Source organism: Lagopus muta, chromosome 9, assembly GCF_023343835.1.
Source record: "Lagopus muta isolate bLagMut1 chromosome 9, bLagMut1 primary, whole genome shotgun sequence".
Lineage (NCBI taxonomy): Eukaryota > Metazoa > Chordata > Aves > Galliformes > Phasianidae > Lagopus > Lagopus muta.
Window position 1 is genome coordinate 13,353,549 of NC_064441.1, and position 17,108 is coordinate 13,370,656.

Genomic DNA, 17,108 nt, shown 5'->3' on the forward strand with positions numbered 1-17,108 from the left:
GCCCGCTCAGGGCAGACAGCCGAGCGCCGAGACGCCGACGGGGCGGCCTGCGTCGGGCGTCCGGCTCGCGCGCCCCCGCGCCGCCCCCCGTCCGCCGTGCGCGTGCCCGCGCCCGCGGAGTGGCCGCCGCGTCCCGTCCGCCGCCCCTGCCCGCGGAGCGCTGAGTCACCGTGCCGCTGTCGGCCCGGCAGCTGCGTGCCGAGGCGGGACCTTGCTGCAGACGGGCACGGTGCCGGTCTGAGCGTGTTAAACTCAGGAAAAACAAATTTCTTCCCGTCCCGCAGGGGGACGAAAGCTGGTGGGCTTCAGTCTCTGCCGGGGCGGGGCTGTGGTAAATGCCATCTTCCTGCAGGTACAGCGGCCGGCACACGGCTCCGGCATCGGTCCTGTCCAAAACCCCGCTCCGTTTTTTCATCGAGTCGGTGCAGTGGCGGGGCGCAGTCACCCAGAGATTGGTGCAGGACAGCCTGACGGGCCCAGCGTGGGTATTTTACAAACAGCAGAAGCATTGAGCTGTCAGAACCTGAGCCCCTCACAGGGCGGCAGCGGCAGGGCTGTGTGGGATGGGCCCAGCTGCATCCTTCACCTGCTGCACCCACAGCAGCACCCCAGAACAGGGAACCCATGGTTCCTCGGGCCTCGCCATGCCAGCAAGGTGAAGAGCATCTTGAGTGAAAGCTGTGAGCTGGGCCTGTCCCCATGCCACCTCCTCCATGGAGAGCCAGGAGCAGCCCAGACTGCACGGACATGCCTGCGTCCCACTCTGCTTGCAGCTCTTTGGTCTAAGTGCTGTCTGTGTCCCATCTGGGGCTCCTGCTTTCACATTAGCAGAGAAAAACCCAAATGAAGTCGCTAGGCAACCCCAACCTCCTTAGCAACCAGCCTGAGAGGCAGTCATTCACAGGCAGCACCCACCTGACGCCCTCCTGTCCCTAGGCAGCTATTCCTGGGCACACCGCTGCGTTTTCGGGAGGCACCAGCAATCCTTACAGCTGCTGTGAAGGACACATGGTCACACACGATGGGAGGGGTCTCTATTAACATAAAAAATACTGGTCTGCACTGCCTGAGCCCCTGGGAGGAGAGACAAAGGCTGATCGTGCAGGGTCTTTCCAATCGCTGGGCGTTTTCCCACAAGAGCTTCAGAGACAGCAGCAGGGACCGGCTCACCTACGCACAACCAACCTGCTCTCTGCGTGTGGCACAAACAGGATGGCAGAGCAGATCCTCTGATTTTTGGTCTTGATATCACAACACCATGGCAACTTTCTTATTACTGAACACTGCTAAGTGGATATTGTGCCCAGAGGTCACATTACATTTTACATGAATCTTGTGCTCCCTTGTTCCTATGAGTTCTCATCATAATGCAAAAGATGGTGGGGTTGTGGTAATACTTAAGGAAAAGGCACGGAAATGAATGAAAGCTTTAAATCCACCAACTCCTAACGCCTACGGTCACGTGAGCCACAGTAGAGAGCAGCTTACGCTAATAACTACATTTGACAGTGCAGATAAAACCAGGATGATATGTTTAGATTAGATGAGATATTACGAGGAAAGTCCTTACTCAGAGGGCAGTGAGGCGCTGGCATTGCTGCCCGCAGAGCTGTGGGTGCCCCAGCCCTGGAGGTGCTCAAGGCCAGGCTGGATGGGGCCCTGAGCAGCCTGCGCTGATGGGGGGCATCGATCACTTCGGAGCTCAAGAAAAGGAGAAACATCTCATCCAAAAAAACCTGAAAATTCTCATCAGTATGTTCGAATAGAAACGCAGACAGAAATAGAATTACCTGCAGCCCTCCTGCGTGCGGTGCACAGCGGCAGCGCCCGGGGACAGGAGCCGCCGCGGGGCGCAGCGCAGCGCCCGGGCTCCAGCAGGGGCCGCGCGGGGCCGCAGCTCAGAGCTGCCCGGCGGCAGCGCGGGGTCAGGTGGGGCTGCGGTGGCTGGTGGCGTTCAGCCGGCCCGGGCGGCGTTGCTCAAGGGGCGGGCTCTCCCCGTGGTGTACTACCTACTGCCTACACTGAGCAATTATAAATGGGGCAATATTGCTGCTGGGAGGGGCAGCGGATCTGGCAGCGTGGGCCCAGCTCCGAAGTGCTGCTTCCACTAGTAACTGGCGTGGGGAGATAAGCAGAAATCACGTGCGAGGAATCCTGTGTGCTCCACAGATGAGCTCCCCATTGCTCAGAATGGGCAGTGATATTACAATGACCATATCCTGTGATTTCTGCTTCATGAGTCACACCAAAAAAAGGAAACCGACACAAATAACTACCTACATACTAATTGCTTTCCTATTCCAGCCAAGTAAGTGCTTGGCCAGATAGCACTACTGCAACTGAGAAATCCACAAGGCAGACAGATGGGGGTCACGTGGCAGAAATATGTATGTCTCCCTCTACCATTTGCAAAATAACTATGCAAAAATGATCCAGTAATGGATTGGGAGTAAGGATCAAGAGATATCAGATGTTTAATGAGCTCTCTTCAGAAGGGAACTTGATTTAAATATCACAATGAGTGTTTACCTGCCGCTCCCACAGCACTGTACCAGCTCCCTCCCACCTCCCACCCTGGGGGATTCCTCTCCATCTCTGCAGCCGCCTCCACTGCCTGCTGAGTCCCTCCAAGCTCTGCTCAGATCTGAAGTGGAACCACTTCTGATTTGGGAGCAGGAGAGAGAAGAAAAACCCAGCTGTTGACAGCAGAATTTGGGGGCAATTGCATCAGTCCTTCTATAGGCTTTGCTGTGCTCCAAACTTGCCCACAGAGAAGCCTTTCCGCAGGAAGGAATGCTGTTAGCCAAGAAGCTTTAGGGGTGGATTAGGCAGGCTTCTGTTGTTTCAGAATCCCAGCAAAGTCTTTTTCCTCCATCTTTCTTAAAGAGAAAGAGGTTATTAAGAAGCACTTCAGCAGATTGAGGAAGCACAGGATTAGTGTCATCCATTACATCCTTTGAGTTTTGTCTTTAATGTGGTAGTGGAAACAGGTGCAGCACAGAGCTGAAAGCAAACCAGATGGGAACTTGTACTGGACAGAAGGAGCACTTTGGGCCACAGGAGGAGGGACAAAATCTGCTCAGCTCTCCTGGGAATATGCTGATAAACCTGGTTTGAAAGAAAGACTCACACTTCTGGGTAAAAACAAACATCAAACTGGAAAGGAACGTGCCCTTGCATGTAGCAGTTTGGGGCCACTAATGTTTCAAAAATTTGTGCTCCATTTGGCCTCAATCCCTTTATTTAATCCACCTCATTAATCCTTTTTAATTATCCACTTCATTGTAGAAATCCTCTGCTTACCACTCAGCTTCTATGCTCCTTTGTAATTAATAAACTGCACCAATTAAGAGCATCATGATCCACTGCATGCTGTGAAAGGGAAAAACAAGAAATGCACAGTTGGTATTCCAAAGGTCATCTCTACAGATACTTTTTCAGAGTGAACTATACTGAAACTGTGCTATTTATAACACATCACAGTAGTACGGTAGCAATCACATACAGTTAGTGAATGGCATTATGCCCTGGGCTGGATGGGATGGGAAGGGAAGGGAAGAATGCAGTGAGATGGAGGATTCATGCTGGAAAGGGTAGATGATCGTAGTAAAAAGGAAATACCAGAGATTTTTCATTATAATGAAGTAGATCTGGTTGTATGCAAACGTGGGAGTTATTAACTGTTTTTATAATGACAGATATAATTAGGCAATGATAGGGAAAATCATGAATTATCTTAAATAATGAACACTAAACTACACTCAGTAAATCACGCTGCAGTACACTACATTTGTCTTTCTGCCTGTTTTATCCCCACTTCCACAGGTGCTCTCTCACCATTTTTGCCCATTCCTCTCACCTCAGGACAAAATCACAGCTCCTTTTGCAAAGCTGGGTATGAGAGGACAGGGAAGATTTTATGTGCCATGGATGCTCTGTGCCCTGTAGCAATGAAAGCACACCTGAGGGCATAAGAAAGCAGATCAGGAGTAGGACAGAAATGTAGCTACAGGGTGGACAGGTTTGTAATCCTATGTTTTTGCACTCTCAGTAATGGCTCACAGATCCCTAAAGCCACTGTCACTGTGTGCTGTTTTCCCATCGCATAGGCAGCAGTTTCCCAGCTTCTTTTTCTTTATTCTACCTTTTGTGTCCTCCCACCTCTGAGACTAAAAGCCATAGGTAAGAGTTCCCAAAACAGGCAGAAAGATCCTCCCCTGCATACTCACTTGCTGTTGGAAGCTGAGTGTGCAGCATGGAAGGAGAGCAAGGTAGAGAGGAGATGCATCAGTGCCCATGGCCAGAGCAGCTGCAGCCTGGGCTGCTTGGAGACACTGGACTGCAACTGGGACCCCCTGAATAGCAAAAAGAAGAAAAAGCTATAAAAGGTGGCTGAGTGAGAGCAGTTTGATCCTAGATTCCCAGTGCCTGTTGTGCCTCCTCTCTGTCACCTGGCTGAGTCTCCTCCGTGTTGCTTTATCTCCCAGCCCTGCTGCACTTCTCTCAACTCCACATCCCGCTCTAGTCCTCCTGCTCTGCAGCTGCTTTCCCTCCCCAGATCCCCACTGCTCTTCTAGGAGATGTGCTTTATTGTCTTGAGAGTTTCTTCTCTCTCTGGGACTCCCCAGACTAATTATGGGGGCAACATCAGACTTCTGCTATTTAGCAGAGAAAGGTCAGTAATTTGCAGTGTGTTCTTCAGTAAGGCTTAATTCCAAAAGTTCTTCTGCAACTTCTTGTTACAGAGAATTAACCTATGTGGATAGAGTCCAGATGTGAAAATTTATCATCTGTTTAAAAGCATGGAAATTCTGAGTGCAGCCTTTCCTTTCTCCATACCAAGAGTTCCTTCTTTGAGTTTACCAACAGTGATATCAATTTGTGCTCTGGAAAACTCCCTCACTTGGTATTTGAGTTAGCTGTGCACATGCAAACAAGCAAGTTTTCCTTGGCCATGCATTTTGCAAGTGAGGGTTCAGCCCTACAATCACTCACAAAGGACAAGCTTACTTTGAGCTTACTTTGCTCTTGCTGTAGGTACCCTGTAGGGAGGACAGTGATGGATTCTGATCACAGGGAACATTTGTGAAATATGCATGCACCCAGTATGCTATTCTTCATCACAGTCAAACTAATTTCACTGCAGTACTTATGTTCAGGTTTGCCAGTGTCCAGAAGAACACAAAATCTACCCCCAATCTTTAAAAAAAAAAGAACTTAAAAAAGGCATTCAGATAAATTTTCTTAAAATGTGTTGGGATTTATTCTTCCAGCTTGTCCAGTATTTAGCAATTGCTTTGCTATTTCCTTTACCATACCTATCTTCTCTAACCTCGAACTATAGCTGAGGCTTTAAAATCCAAACATCACTTCCACTTTGCTTATCTATTAAGGAGTTATATTTATAAAGTATAATTGGCCCTAATTAGTTACTTAAGAAGGAGAAAATGATGCAAGGATTCCTGTTTATCCAGTCTGAACATGATCATGGGGTAGATGGCTAAGGGCAAGTTAACCTCTTCAATATTAGATCAAAGCACTATGCCTACTCAATTATTACAAAAGATCACATTCGCTACAGTACAAAGTTACCCATCAAGACATTATTTTCAAGAGACTGATATGAAGTTGAGAAGGGATAAAAAATCACAGAGAGGAAAATGTTTGCGTGATTCTGTACGTTCCACCAGAGAAACTGCAAGCATGAGCTACATTAGACAAAATGAGATGAGGCTAGAGCCTCTCTTTCCTTTTCCTTTTCCTTTTCCCTACTCTTTTAAATAAATACAGCCAAATTCTGCCCTCACTCCTGGTCCGTGGGGTTCCATGATGGATGTCAGAACAGTCAGACATACTGGAGAGATATTAGTGAAGAAGGATAAAATCCAGGGCACACAGGTTAGATGTTTCTACTCAGAGAAAATTTCTTATTAAGAAAGAGATTAGTAAAATCTGTCTTGAAGGTTGAAATATAGAAAAGGCAAAAGAAGTGAAAAAGAGCATTTGATGGCAAAGTGTTACCATTAAAGAGATTCCTTCTGATTAATGTTCGCCCCACTCTGAGTGGGCTGAGTTGGATGAGGCTGAAGCTGTATCTGCAAAAGCACTGTAAATCTGCCAACCACCACAGCGTTTGCTAACACACAGACTTCCTCTAGCTGTAGATCCAATTTCTTTACTCACTCAGAAAGACAGTGGATAACAGGAGGGCTAAGCAGGACCTCCTCCCAAGCATGCTGTATAAATCAGAGCGCAAAAGATGAAATCAGCTTTTTTTTCTACCTGAAAGGCATAATTTCATTGTGGATGACTGAAGTAATTCACAGTATTTTACAGAGCTTGTGATATTTTAGACAAAATGATACATTGTGAAAGGACTTCAAATGTGAATAAAATGAAAGCATGCCATAGAAACAAATCCACATTTGGTATTTTGGGAAAACTTTTTCTTTGATTCTTCATGCCAGCACTGATGAACACTACCTCCCATTATTTACCTCATTAGACAATGCCTTCACCAGAGTTTTAAGAGTCTTCTCAAAGGTTATTTTGAGACAAAGCCTGCAGAACATTCTACACATGCTAGAAGAAACCCAGCTATATGCTGATCATGCCCTTCTAAATATAAACCCTCTGATTTAGAGCAATGCACTGGGGCTTCTTCACACACTACAGCCTGTGGACTCCTCTCTGTGACCTCCAAATGCCTGACTTTCCCTTCCCAACCACATAATAGTCAAGTAATACTAACCTTGATGGACTACACAAATAAGAAGCTATTTTAAGGTTGTAAGAGCTTTAAACTGTAAGGTTCCCAGTACACTACTCCAGCTGGCTTGCAAACAGAATAACTAACCCTACATAAGGTGTATACGGCTGTCTTTATGAAAGCCAGTCTGTCCTTGGAGATCATTCTCTCCCGTGAGACAGCAGCCCTGGAAAAAAAAGGAACCAGACTGCTGGTGATTAATTTCATTACTGTAGCTCCTACAGCTGTGTTGGACTCACTTGGAAATGATATGAACAGTGATCTTTAGAAGCTCTGAGATCACCTTGGTGCTTTCTGTCCAGACAAGGAGACCCAAATCCTACATGTGTGACATTACCTAAGCACCTGGCAAAAGCCCAAGTTTGTGCCCATACAGAGACAGAGAAAAGGAACTTGCAATCTATCTGTAGTACTGCTTGTATTTATATTGACAACATTGACAGGTAAACCCACAGGAACAAAGCAAACAGAACCAGACAGCAACCATAACCCTGTCCTTCTTCCAGAGAAGTATTTGCATTTAGCCCACAGTGCCGGCTGCACGGGGACACAGCCTAGAGACACACGGCAGGACAGAACTGGCTGAGTTCACAGCATCTTTTTACCTATTGCCAAGGAGCACAGGGACTGTGCAGCATATTCCTATCTGACCCCAGCACTGGAAAACCAAAAGCTTCCATCCCACAGAATGTTATCTTAGCGCATTTTAAAATCCTACAGGAAGACAAGAACAATGGGGAAAAGTTTCCAGACATTTATCTTCACTGCAGTGACAGCAATGCATATCTTCACCAGCGCCCAGACATTCAGGTGCCACTGTGGATCCGGAACCATCAGCAAATTCCATGTGCTGATTCCCGGCAGGGCTACTTCCCACAGAGCCACAGACCCAGTGGGTGTTTCTCGCAGGAAGCCAGGAGATAGGCAATATTCTCAAGGCAAGAGGACTAAATGCCTCCTGCCTGTGGGAAAGACAGAAGTGCCGAACAAGTCCTGCTGCTGCTGCAGCCCAGCGCTTCCATCAGCAGCGGATGCTGCTGTTGTTTAGACCATCTGTCACAACAGCTGCTGGTGCTTTTCCAGCAGGCTCTTCAGCGCAGGTCTGAACCACGTGGCTCCCAGCCACCTCTCTGTACCTAACCTTGAGGAGGGAGGCTGAAGACCACGCTCACTTTGGCCTGATGCCTAAGGCCTGCGGTGGCATTCACTACCAGAGATGAAAGCATCACTTAGGAACCACGCAGAAGGGTGGGAGCAGGGCAGGGAGGAGACATCTGGCTGCCAACCGCCTCACCAGTAGGGACAACCAAAGTGACACAGCCCATGGGCAGCATCTATCCTGTCTGCTCCTGGGGCTTCTTCAGCACAGAGCAGCCCATCAGAAGATGGACCTCTGCCCTAGGCTGAGCAGTTTAACCCCAAAGAGCCTTTCTTCTCCCTAAAGCACACATTGTAGAGCCCACAGAGCACTCTGCTCACCCCAAGGACTGTTGTCCCTGCAGGCTACCAGGCTTCCACCTCCCACCCTCTAACATGCATGGACATCAGAACGCTTTAGGCCCGTTATCTAAAAAATAAGGCCATTTGTTTAATATTTTACTCTACTCATTAACTTCCCAGTACTGTTTCAGCTGTGTTTATTTTCCTAGCAGGGCTTTATTTTTGTAAAGATTACAAGCAGTGCCATCAGCGTGCCCTACTTTGGACAGTTCCGTAAAATCAATGTTTTCCTGTAATGAAAAATGCACTGAACATCACTTTTAGCAACACATTTTTACTGCTTCTTTTGTGCCAGTTTTTAAAAACACTTTTCTGGTCACCTTTATGTTCACAGTACCTTGCACGTTGTCACTACTCACTACTGAATAGAAGATTTTAATAAAACTCATAGGGTATGGCGCCCTAATTATGCTGTACTGAGATTATACTGCATGAGTTTACATATATATCAGAATATTATAGTGCAGTAAAGACACATGAAAATGCACAAGATGTTTAAGACCATTCATATGTGCAGAAAGCAAACAGAAAGGAAACACGTGGAAGCAGCAGAGGACAGCCCCGCACTCCAGCTGCCGCCTGAGCCTGCAGCTCACTTCACTTTCTGCGCTTTCTTCCCTTTACCCCAAACTTCTTACCGCACACCAACACACTGCCACTGCTTTCCCTGGATTTATATATTCTCATTATGTAACCGTGAACCGTGCCGCTTGCATAACCGCATTGCTAAGTGTGGGATTTGTGTAAGGCTCGGCCCCGCGCAGCCCCGCGCAGCCCCGGCGATCCATCACTGCGCCCCTGCGGTCCGCAGCGCGCCGCTCGCACAGCAGGGAGAAGATGGGGGCCCAGTGTGTCAGTGTGACATACACACACCCTTTGCAGCCCGGGCCCCGAACGTTCAGCCTAAAACAGCTTCTGCGTTCGCAGCATGACAGAACGTCACCGAAGATCGCGGCCTCGGTGTAGCGCACGCGGCAGAAATCGCATCCGCCGATGTCCCCCGCCCGGGGGCACCGCCGGGGCACGGCGCGACCCGCCGGGGTCACCTCCTCTTTGTGGCGCCTTCCGCCCCGCCTTTGTCACCGGCACCGCCGCAGCCGATGAGCCGCGCTCGGCAGTGCCACCTCGGCAGCCGCGCGGGTAAGGAAGGCGGTGCTGCGCCCGCCGCCCGCTCCGCGCACCGGGAGCTGCTCGCGGCAGAGCCCCGTGCCCGGCGGCTCGCGTGTCCCCGCGCCGCTGTCCCCGCCCGCCCCCCGCGGCACCCGGCGGAGCTCCGGCCGAGAGGGGGCCGCCGAGGGCCGTCCCGGGGCCGCGGCCGGGGCTGAGCTCCGCCGGGCACCGCCGTGGGGGCTCTCGCGGGGATCTCCCCCGGGCTCGGCCCGCAGCCGCCGCCCCCCGCCGGGAAACGCGCGCCGCGGCCGCATCAATCATTAACTGCAGCTCGAGTGTCCGGCGCCTCCCTCCCCGGGAAACCGTACCCGGGGCGGCGGGGGCGTCTCTCCCGGCCCCCCGGGCGCGCTGGATGCGCCGCCGGTTTCCAGTTACCGCGATGCCGGGCGGCGGGGCGGGAGGAGGCGCGGCGGTGCCGCCGCTGCCCGTGCTGCAATGAGTGATGCTGCCGGGGGCGGCGGCGGAGGAGGAAAAGCGCAGAGCCACCGCGGCTCCTCCGCCGGCGGCTGCGGGAGCGGCGGCTCCACCTCGCCCGGGCGGCGGCGGCGGCGGCGGCGGCGGCGGGCGGAGGGCGGCGGGCCGGGGGCTGCCGGGGGTCCGGGGGCCGGCGGGGGCAGCATGCCGGGGGGCGAGGGGGACAAGGAGGAGGCGGCGCCGCCCGCCCGCCCCACCGCCCTGCTGCGCTGGGACGAGGTGCCCGAGGACTTCGTGGAGTGCTTCATCCTCTCGGGCTACCGACGGCTGCACTGCTCGGCGCAGGAGTGCCTGGCCTCGGTGCTGCAGCCCACCAACGAGACGCTCAACTTCTGGACCCACTTCATCCCTCTGCTGCTCTTCCTCAGCCGCTTCGGGCGGTTGCTGCTGCTGCGGGGGGCCGGGGACGTGCCCTTCCACCACCCGGCTCTGCTGCCCCTCTGGTGCTACGCCTCGGGGGTGCTGCTCACCTTCGCCATGAGCTGCACGGCCCATCTTTTCAGCTGCCTCTCCCCGCGCCTCCGCGCCGCCTTCTTCTACCTGGACTACGCCTCCATCAGCTACTACGGCTTTGCCAGCACCGTGGCCTACTCCTACTACCTGCTGCCGGGGCTGAGCCTGCTGGATGCCGGCGTCTTGAGCCGCTACGTGCAGCAGCAGCTGGGCTGGCAGCTGGACTGCAGCCTGCCCATCGCGGCCTACCGTGCCCTGGTGCTGCCCGTGGCCCTGGCGCTGGCCGTGGGATGCACGGCCGCCTGCTGCCGCAGCCGCGCCGCCTGCTGCGCCTACCCCTTCGCCGTGCGCACCTTCGTCTTCGCCATGCCGCTGAGCATGGCCTGCCCCATCATGTTGGAGAGCCTCATCTTTGACCTCCGCACGCGCAACCCCACGCTTTTCGTCTACTTCTACCGCCGCTACTTCTGGCTGCTGGTGGCTGCCTTCTTCAACGTCAGCAAAATCCCCGAGCGGATCCAGCCAGGGCTGTTTGACATCGTGGGGCACAGCCACCAGCTCTTCCACATCTTCACCTTCCTCAGCATCTACGACCAGGTGCACTACGTGGAAGACGGGCTGGCCGAGTTCCTCAAGGCAGCCCCAGCCGCTCCCACCTACCTGGGCACCGTGGGGTACATGCTGCTGCTGACGGTCTGCCTGGCTGTGGTCGTCAGGAGGTTCCTCAATGTCGCAGACCTCTGCAAGCAGGACTGACCGTGCCGGTGGCCACCGTACCATCGGTCCTTGGGCTGGAGATGGTTGAGCTGATGACCTTCACGCTGGTGACCCTCAGACTGGCCCAGCCGTGTCCTGAAGATGCTGTGAGCCTGGCGGAAAGACGCCTATGGAAGAAGGTTTCCAGAGAAAACGGCAATGGTGAAACTGCTCGTACTCTTTAAACTACTAGGTTACCAGGGGAAGCAAGCAAACGCTTACTGGTATGTTGCTGCTTAAAGTATAAGCTGAAATAATTAAGCTCTGCTACTAGGAAGAATGCATGAACTGTGAATGCCACTTACTAGTTCATAACAATTAGGTTTAAACTGGCTGTGTGTTTATATATACATATTTATATAGAGAGCTATTTATTTCTTAGCTACATATATATATGTATATATATATATACACCTGAAGACACACTCGTGCAATGATTGCTGATAGACTTTTAATCAATTCCTGTGTGAAATTTCCTAGCAGATTATGCACTGACATTTATCTTCCTCTGTGATACTGTAACAGGCCTTTGCAGCCACATACTGGATTTTAAATGCAAACAAATTAATAGCTGTTGATACTTTTTAAGGCCTCACAGCCTTTTTCAGCCAGGGAACATAATAGATTTAATAGAGAGCAAAACCAGCTGTGAATTATTACAGAATTACCAGTTGACGGAGAGACTTTAATTAGACGGGCAGTGAAGCTTGAGTGGTTGGCGTAGCCGCTCGGATTCTACAATATAATACAGGGATATGTAAAATAATTGAACCAGAAAGGGATCAGATGGTTTTAAAGTGGGGGTGGGGGGGAAGAAGGGCACTGCATAATGGCACAGCTCTTCCCCGGCACGTCAGGAACATCTGTCACTTTCAGGGGGTTGCTAGGGGGCCCCTTTATCTTCCCCAGTAAATCATCCCAAAATCAGCCCTTCAGAGTCAAGGTCAAATGCCAGACTTTCTATAAGCTCCTGCCAAGCTCGGTGGAAGTTCTGTGGATGTAAAGAGAATAAGTGATGCATGAGATCTTATTCTGGGTCTTTTAAATAATTACGTGGAACTGGTGTCTTGTGCTCCTTAATTAGAGCACATTGACAAATTTACCATCCAAAAATTAGGTGCTGAGTATGAGTTCAAGACCTATGAGCACTGGATATTGACATTTTCATGTAATTCCCTGCTTTTTCCTATGCTGATCAGTTTGGGCTACAGCTGGGTGCTTTGAAGTCCTCATCTATTACCTTCAGTGGGGTTCAAAGAGAACAATTACAAGTTATTTTCCAAAGCAGTGTCTTTTCTCAGCAACCCAGGTAATATCCTTCTCACACCTAACAACTAACCATAGATTTAATTTACTCTTCATATAAAGAGAAATTTTTTAAACTACATGCAGATTTTAAACATGCATTTTGATTTTGTCAGAACAAGTAACAGGCGTGCAATAATATTTCTCAAAGGGTTACAACTTGAAGTTCAGGTGTGAAACTGCTGTACACCCATTTTCAAAAAGAAGGGTGGTACTTCCTTCCACTGATGTCATACCGCACAATAGCACAGTGCTTCTTTAACTCAACCTCTTTGCTTCTATTGTGGAAATACTTCTGCTTGCATCTTTCCCATTTTCATGGACTTGGCATCCAAACTCCAAGTGTATGTTTTGAGTCCAGTCCCACGGTCTTCTACAAGACAAAGTCCCCTTTGTTTGTAACAAGAGTATAGGAGGGGCTCTAGCTAGTGATTATGAGGTCATGTCCTTAATATGGGTCAGAATCATCACAGAAACCAATAATTGATATGTCCTGTACCAATGTCAGACTTGCGAAAATTTCCCTGTGAAAGTATACAAGCTAAAGGAAAATACAGGTCTGCTTCATTTTGCCTTTTATCTTAACCCATTTTAACAACAGTAGATTGGATCTTTTAGATTTTTATAAATAATGAGAATGGCCTAACAAAAATAAGTGTTCTTTGCCAGCAGCAATTCTGTAATTTGTGGTGAGGTCACATACGGTCTCTCAGAGGGACTGGTTAGAATTTTCAAAAACACTGGCTCCCAGTCTGTGACCTCCTGTGTTACCACTGATGGTCCATAAAAAACAGCATTCTCTATGTGGCTGTCTGTGTTTTGTTTTCATTTGTCAACCTGCATTGAAAGGAAATTAAAAATACACAAAGTATTGTTAAGGTTGAATATTTTCAGTGACTTATCGTAATTATGGCATTGCTTTATTGAGCTGCCAGTAAAGCAGAAAACAATTTGCACCATAGGAGAGGTTGGTTTATGGCACTGTCATGCTCTGATGTGTCTTTCATACCATGGAGAAGAGAAAAAAAAGAAAACCAAACCAAACCAAAACAAAACAAAACAAGAAAAGAAAGAACTGGAAGCTCACACCAGAAAGCAAATGGATCAAGACCTGCAACCATGCTGTGCTACGAATTTCCACAGCTTCAGAAGGAAGTCGGTATCCCTGAGATGTACTGTATTCAAGTTAAAATAATAGATGCATAATGGTTAGAGCCCAAATGACTCATCCAAGTTTCAAAACTAATTATTTAGAAATTGCTTGCCTGGGAGATGCCACTGGCATGTACAACCAGCAATTAAAAACTAGGAAAAAAATCAAAAAGGCTGGGGACAGTAAATCTCAGCACTAGCAGACAGCTTAGAAACAAGTGACAATTAAAGCCAAATGTAGAAAAAGGCTGTTAAAGCATACTGCATAATGAATTATAGTTGTGCTTGTCACTCACAATGTAGAGGACATCTCAAGAGGCAATGTCAAAAAAGGCTGTTGCTAACTTGTAAAAATACATTTGATATTTGCAGTTAGGCCACACAGGGTCGTCTATATATATCTCAACTACAGATAACAGTATAAAGGTTGGATTGCAACCAACTGCAATTTTACTGGAATCTTGGAGCGTCATAACAGTTGCCTGTGAGGCCCAGTTGCGCTGCAGATTTGGTACCAGGACCTGATATTGAGAATATTGATTCATTTGAAACATTTCTATTGGCAAAACGTTGAGGCACATGCATGAGGCCGAGCACTTTGTGGAGTTATTTGCAAATACTGGTTGCAGGTACTGCTCTCTGAGCCTCTGCAAGCAGACCATGTGTATCAGGAGCCAATGTGTGGAGGGAGACGTGATTCATTTTATGGAATTCTAATGAACATATGTTTGTTCATTTGTCTGTTTGCTTATATGTCAGTAAACTAAAAAGTTCCAATGAGTGCGCAGAATATCTAGGGAAACACTTCTTGAGTGTGTATTTATTCAGCAAGGACAATTCTGTGCAGATAATTGCTCCGTTTGCCACGTTCAATAGCAAGTGTCCATGAATAAGGAGAAACAAAACTGAGTTAAAGAGATTAAAAGTGGAACAAGACATCTATATTTATAGTGCTTGAATTTGCTCTTAGAAGTCAATGTCTGCATTTGTGTGGCTTGTGAGGAGGCAAGATCTCTGATTTGAAAGCGCACATGGCTGAATGTCTATCGGCACATCCAGAGCTCAGTCAGGAGGTCTGACCTGCAGGCCAGATGCACAAGGACATCCTAAACACAATTTTTTTTGCTTAAGTACCTGTCATAATATTTTTATTGTCTGGGTACTTAACTGAAGGTCTACACTGTGGTTAGGGAGCAAAGGACTCCATAGCTCATCTGTAAAACCAAAAAGACTTTTCAGGCTTTTTGTGGTAGAATGAAGGACAGGCTGAGTACAAGGGGACGGCCTGGAAACGCACATGTGTTTGTCCTTCTCTGGCCAACACTGACCTTCAGGCTGACATACCTGTGCAATATGAACTGACTGTCAGTGGGGTCAGTTTCCAGAGTGTTGGTTATGCTGGTGACACAGTCACTTCGCTTTGCAATTAGCATGTGCTTAGAATTGCAGTCAACATACTGGCAGATGAAGCCTGGCTTCTGGGCACATCGGAGGTACCTGTAAGCTTCAAGCTCATCTCTGTGTAAGATCGATATACCTGGTCTGCAGTTATTATCCCATGTTCTGTGGTGGAATGCTATTTCTTCTTCTGCAGTGTATTCATTTGAATGTCTGCACAGCTGTGAGCAGCTTCATTAGCAAGACTGGAGCCTGCATTCTGGAAACAAAGGGGAAGTTTTCATCTGCATGCTGTGCTTATAGAAATTTAGCAGTTAGAAGTAGAAACACATTGGTTTTTACTAAAACTATAGTTTTGCTTAATTGTTCGAGTGTCATTGTTTATACACTGAATCCAGATACCATGTTTCTGTCAACAGTACCCTGACAGAAAATGACAGTCTGAAAGCTTTACTTTATATTTAAGTAAACTTTCTGAGGCAGCGCATTCATAAAATGTTATTGCACTTAGTTGATTACCATCCACATGCCTTACAGAAACAAACCATATCTGTATTAGTTGTCCAGGTTATACTGTTTTTCTTTGCCTGGGAGTGTAATGATGACCAAGTGGCCTGTAACAAGCTGAGGAGTCAGGCACTCCTGCTTTCTCATCCTTGCTTTGCCACTACTGTTCTGTAATCTTGGGCAAGTTATTTGAACTGTGTTCATTTTAAATGAATTTAATTCATGTAAATCACTGGAATTGTACCAGGGTTGAATGTGACCCTCTGTGTCTCAGTTTCCTCTTCTGTAAGATGGGGAGAATATACCTTACCTACCTCACAGGGTTGCTCTGAAGACTAGCTAATGTTTGTAAAGCACTTAAAAATGCAAAGACCCTCCTAGGTGCTAAGAAGAAATATTGCTGAACTCCAGCAGAAAGAATGTCATATATTCAATTGTTCCTCGTCTCACTCAGAGAGGAACATGAGCGTTACTAGACCATGAACTCTTGGGACAAACCCTCATTGTCATCATACTCCTAGGAAGTTCATATCCCACATCCTTTGGAGTCAGTGGCAAAATTTCCTCTGGCTTCAGGCAGGGGGGCAGTTGCAGTCTAAAGCAGTAGTAAACAGGCTGATTAAATACATAATTGTCTGGAGTAAAGAGAAAATATATGTGAGCTAAGTAGTTTTCCGAAATTCTCACTGGTGACTTGTTTGTATGAAGGCCTTGTTCATTTAGCCATGGGTTGTATTGCAGTTACTGTGAAACAACAGAGCAAGATTTCCTATCAGTGTCTGTAAAAGCAGGCTTATGGCTCAACTACCACTGGCAATTTCAATCAACTTTAAGCTACCCCTTATCAGAGCAAAAAGACCTTTAGTAAATAAAGCTTGTAAAGAATTGTATAATCGTTTGGGAATGCAAACTTACCTTGATCATACAGACAACTTTTTTTCCCCTCTCATCTCCCAAACTTAACAACATGGAACCAATCCTGTTCTTTAGCAGAACTGAATTTAGGCCTTCTTATCACTTATGAGTACTCTACCATGGAGCCCTGACTACTCATCCCACTAACCCACACTGCCCTTCTCTTGGAGCACCATTGAGTAGAGGGCAATGTTTTTAAGAGCTTCTCTAACTGGCAGTGGTAGTGAACAACAACAACAACAAAAAACAACAAAAAAAACCAACAAAAAACCAACTACAACAAAAATATCAACAGATTCGAGTGATTCATCACGTCAAAGCCTCTAATCATAAGGAATTCACTCTATCCAAATAAATTCCTTGCATCTGTTACACGTCTGTAAGTCAGGGCTACACAACCAACACCCAAGTAACACCTGAGACTGTACCCTGTTCTCCTCAGGTGGGATGCAAGGTGCTGAGAAAGCATCACCTGCGCTGAAAGATACAGATCTCTGTTCAAGATGTTTAATGTTCTGGAGCTGGATGTGGAATCAGTTATTTTCACAACTTGATTAGACAGATGCTGTTTCATTCCACTGAATTCAGTAACAAATTAACGACTGAGGCAAAGGAAGTAAGCTTTTGCTCAAAGTTGCCTGTAAGGAAACACCAGCAGACTGCTGCTTTCAGGGCAATTGCTTCCTGGCTGACCGTACTCGCAAGATGG

At 48.1% G+C, this 17,108-nt stretch overlaps 1 protein-coding gene across 1 annotated transcript; it reads left to right on the forward strand.

Moving 5' to 3' along the window:
- The first annotated feature begins 9,566 nt into the window (after positions 1-9,566).
- PAQR9 (progestin and adipoQ receptor family member 9) lies at positions 9,567-16,673 on the forward strand. The gene has a single exon (XM_048954552.1). It carries the CDS (start codon positions 9,875-9,877, stop codon positions 11,120-11,122), a length of 1,248 nt encoding a protein of 415 aa, XP_048810509.1. The 5' UTR covers positions 9,567-9,874; the 3' UTR covers positions 11,123-16,673.
- The last annotated feature ends 435 nt before the right edge of the window (positions 16,674-17,108 follow it).

What these genes read in the sequence shown, in the direction of transcription:
- PAQR9 (XM_048954552.1), top strand. Translation starts at nt 9,875, where the DNA reads ATGAGTGATGCTGCCGGGGGCGGCGGCGGAGGAGGAAAAGCGCAGAGC.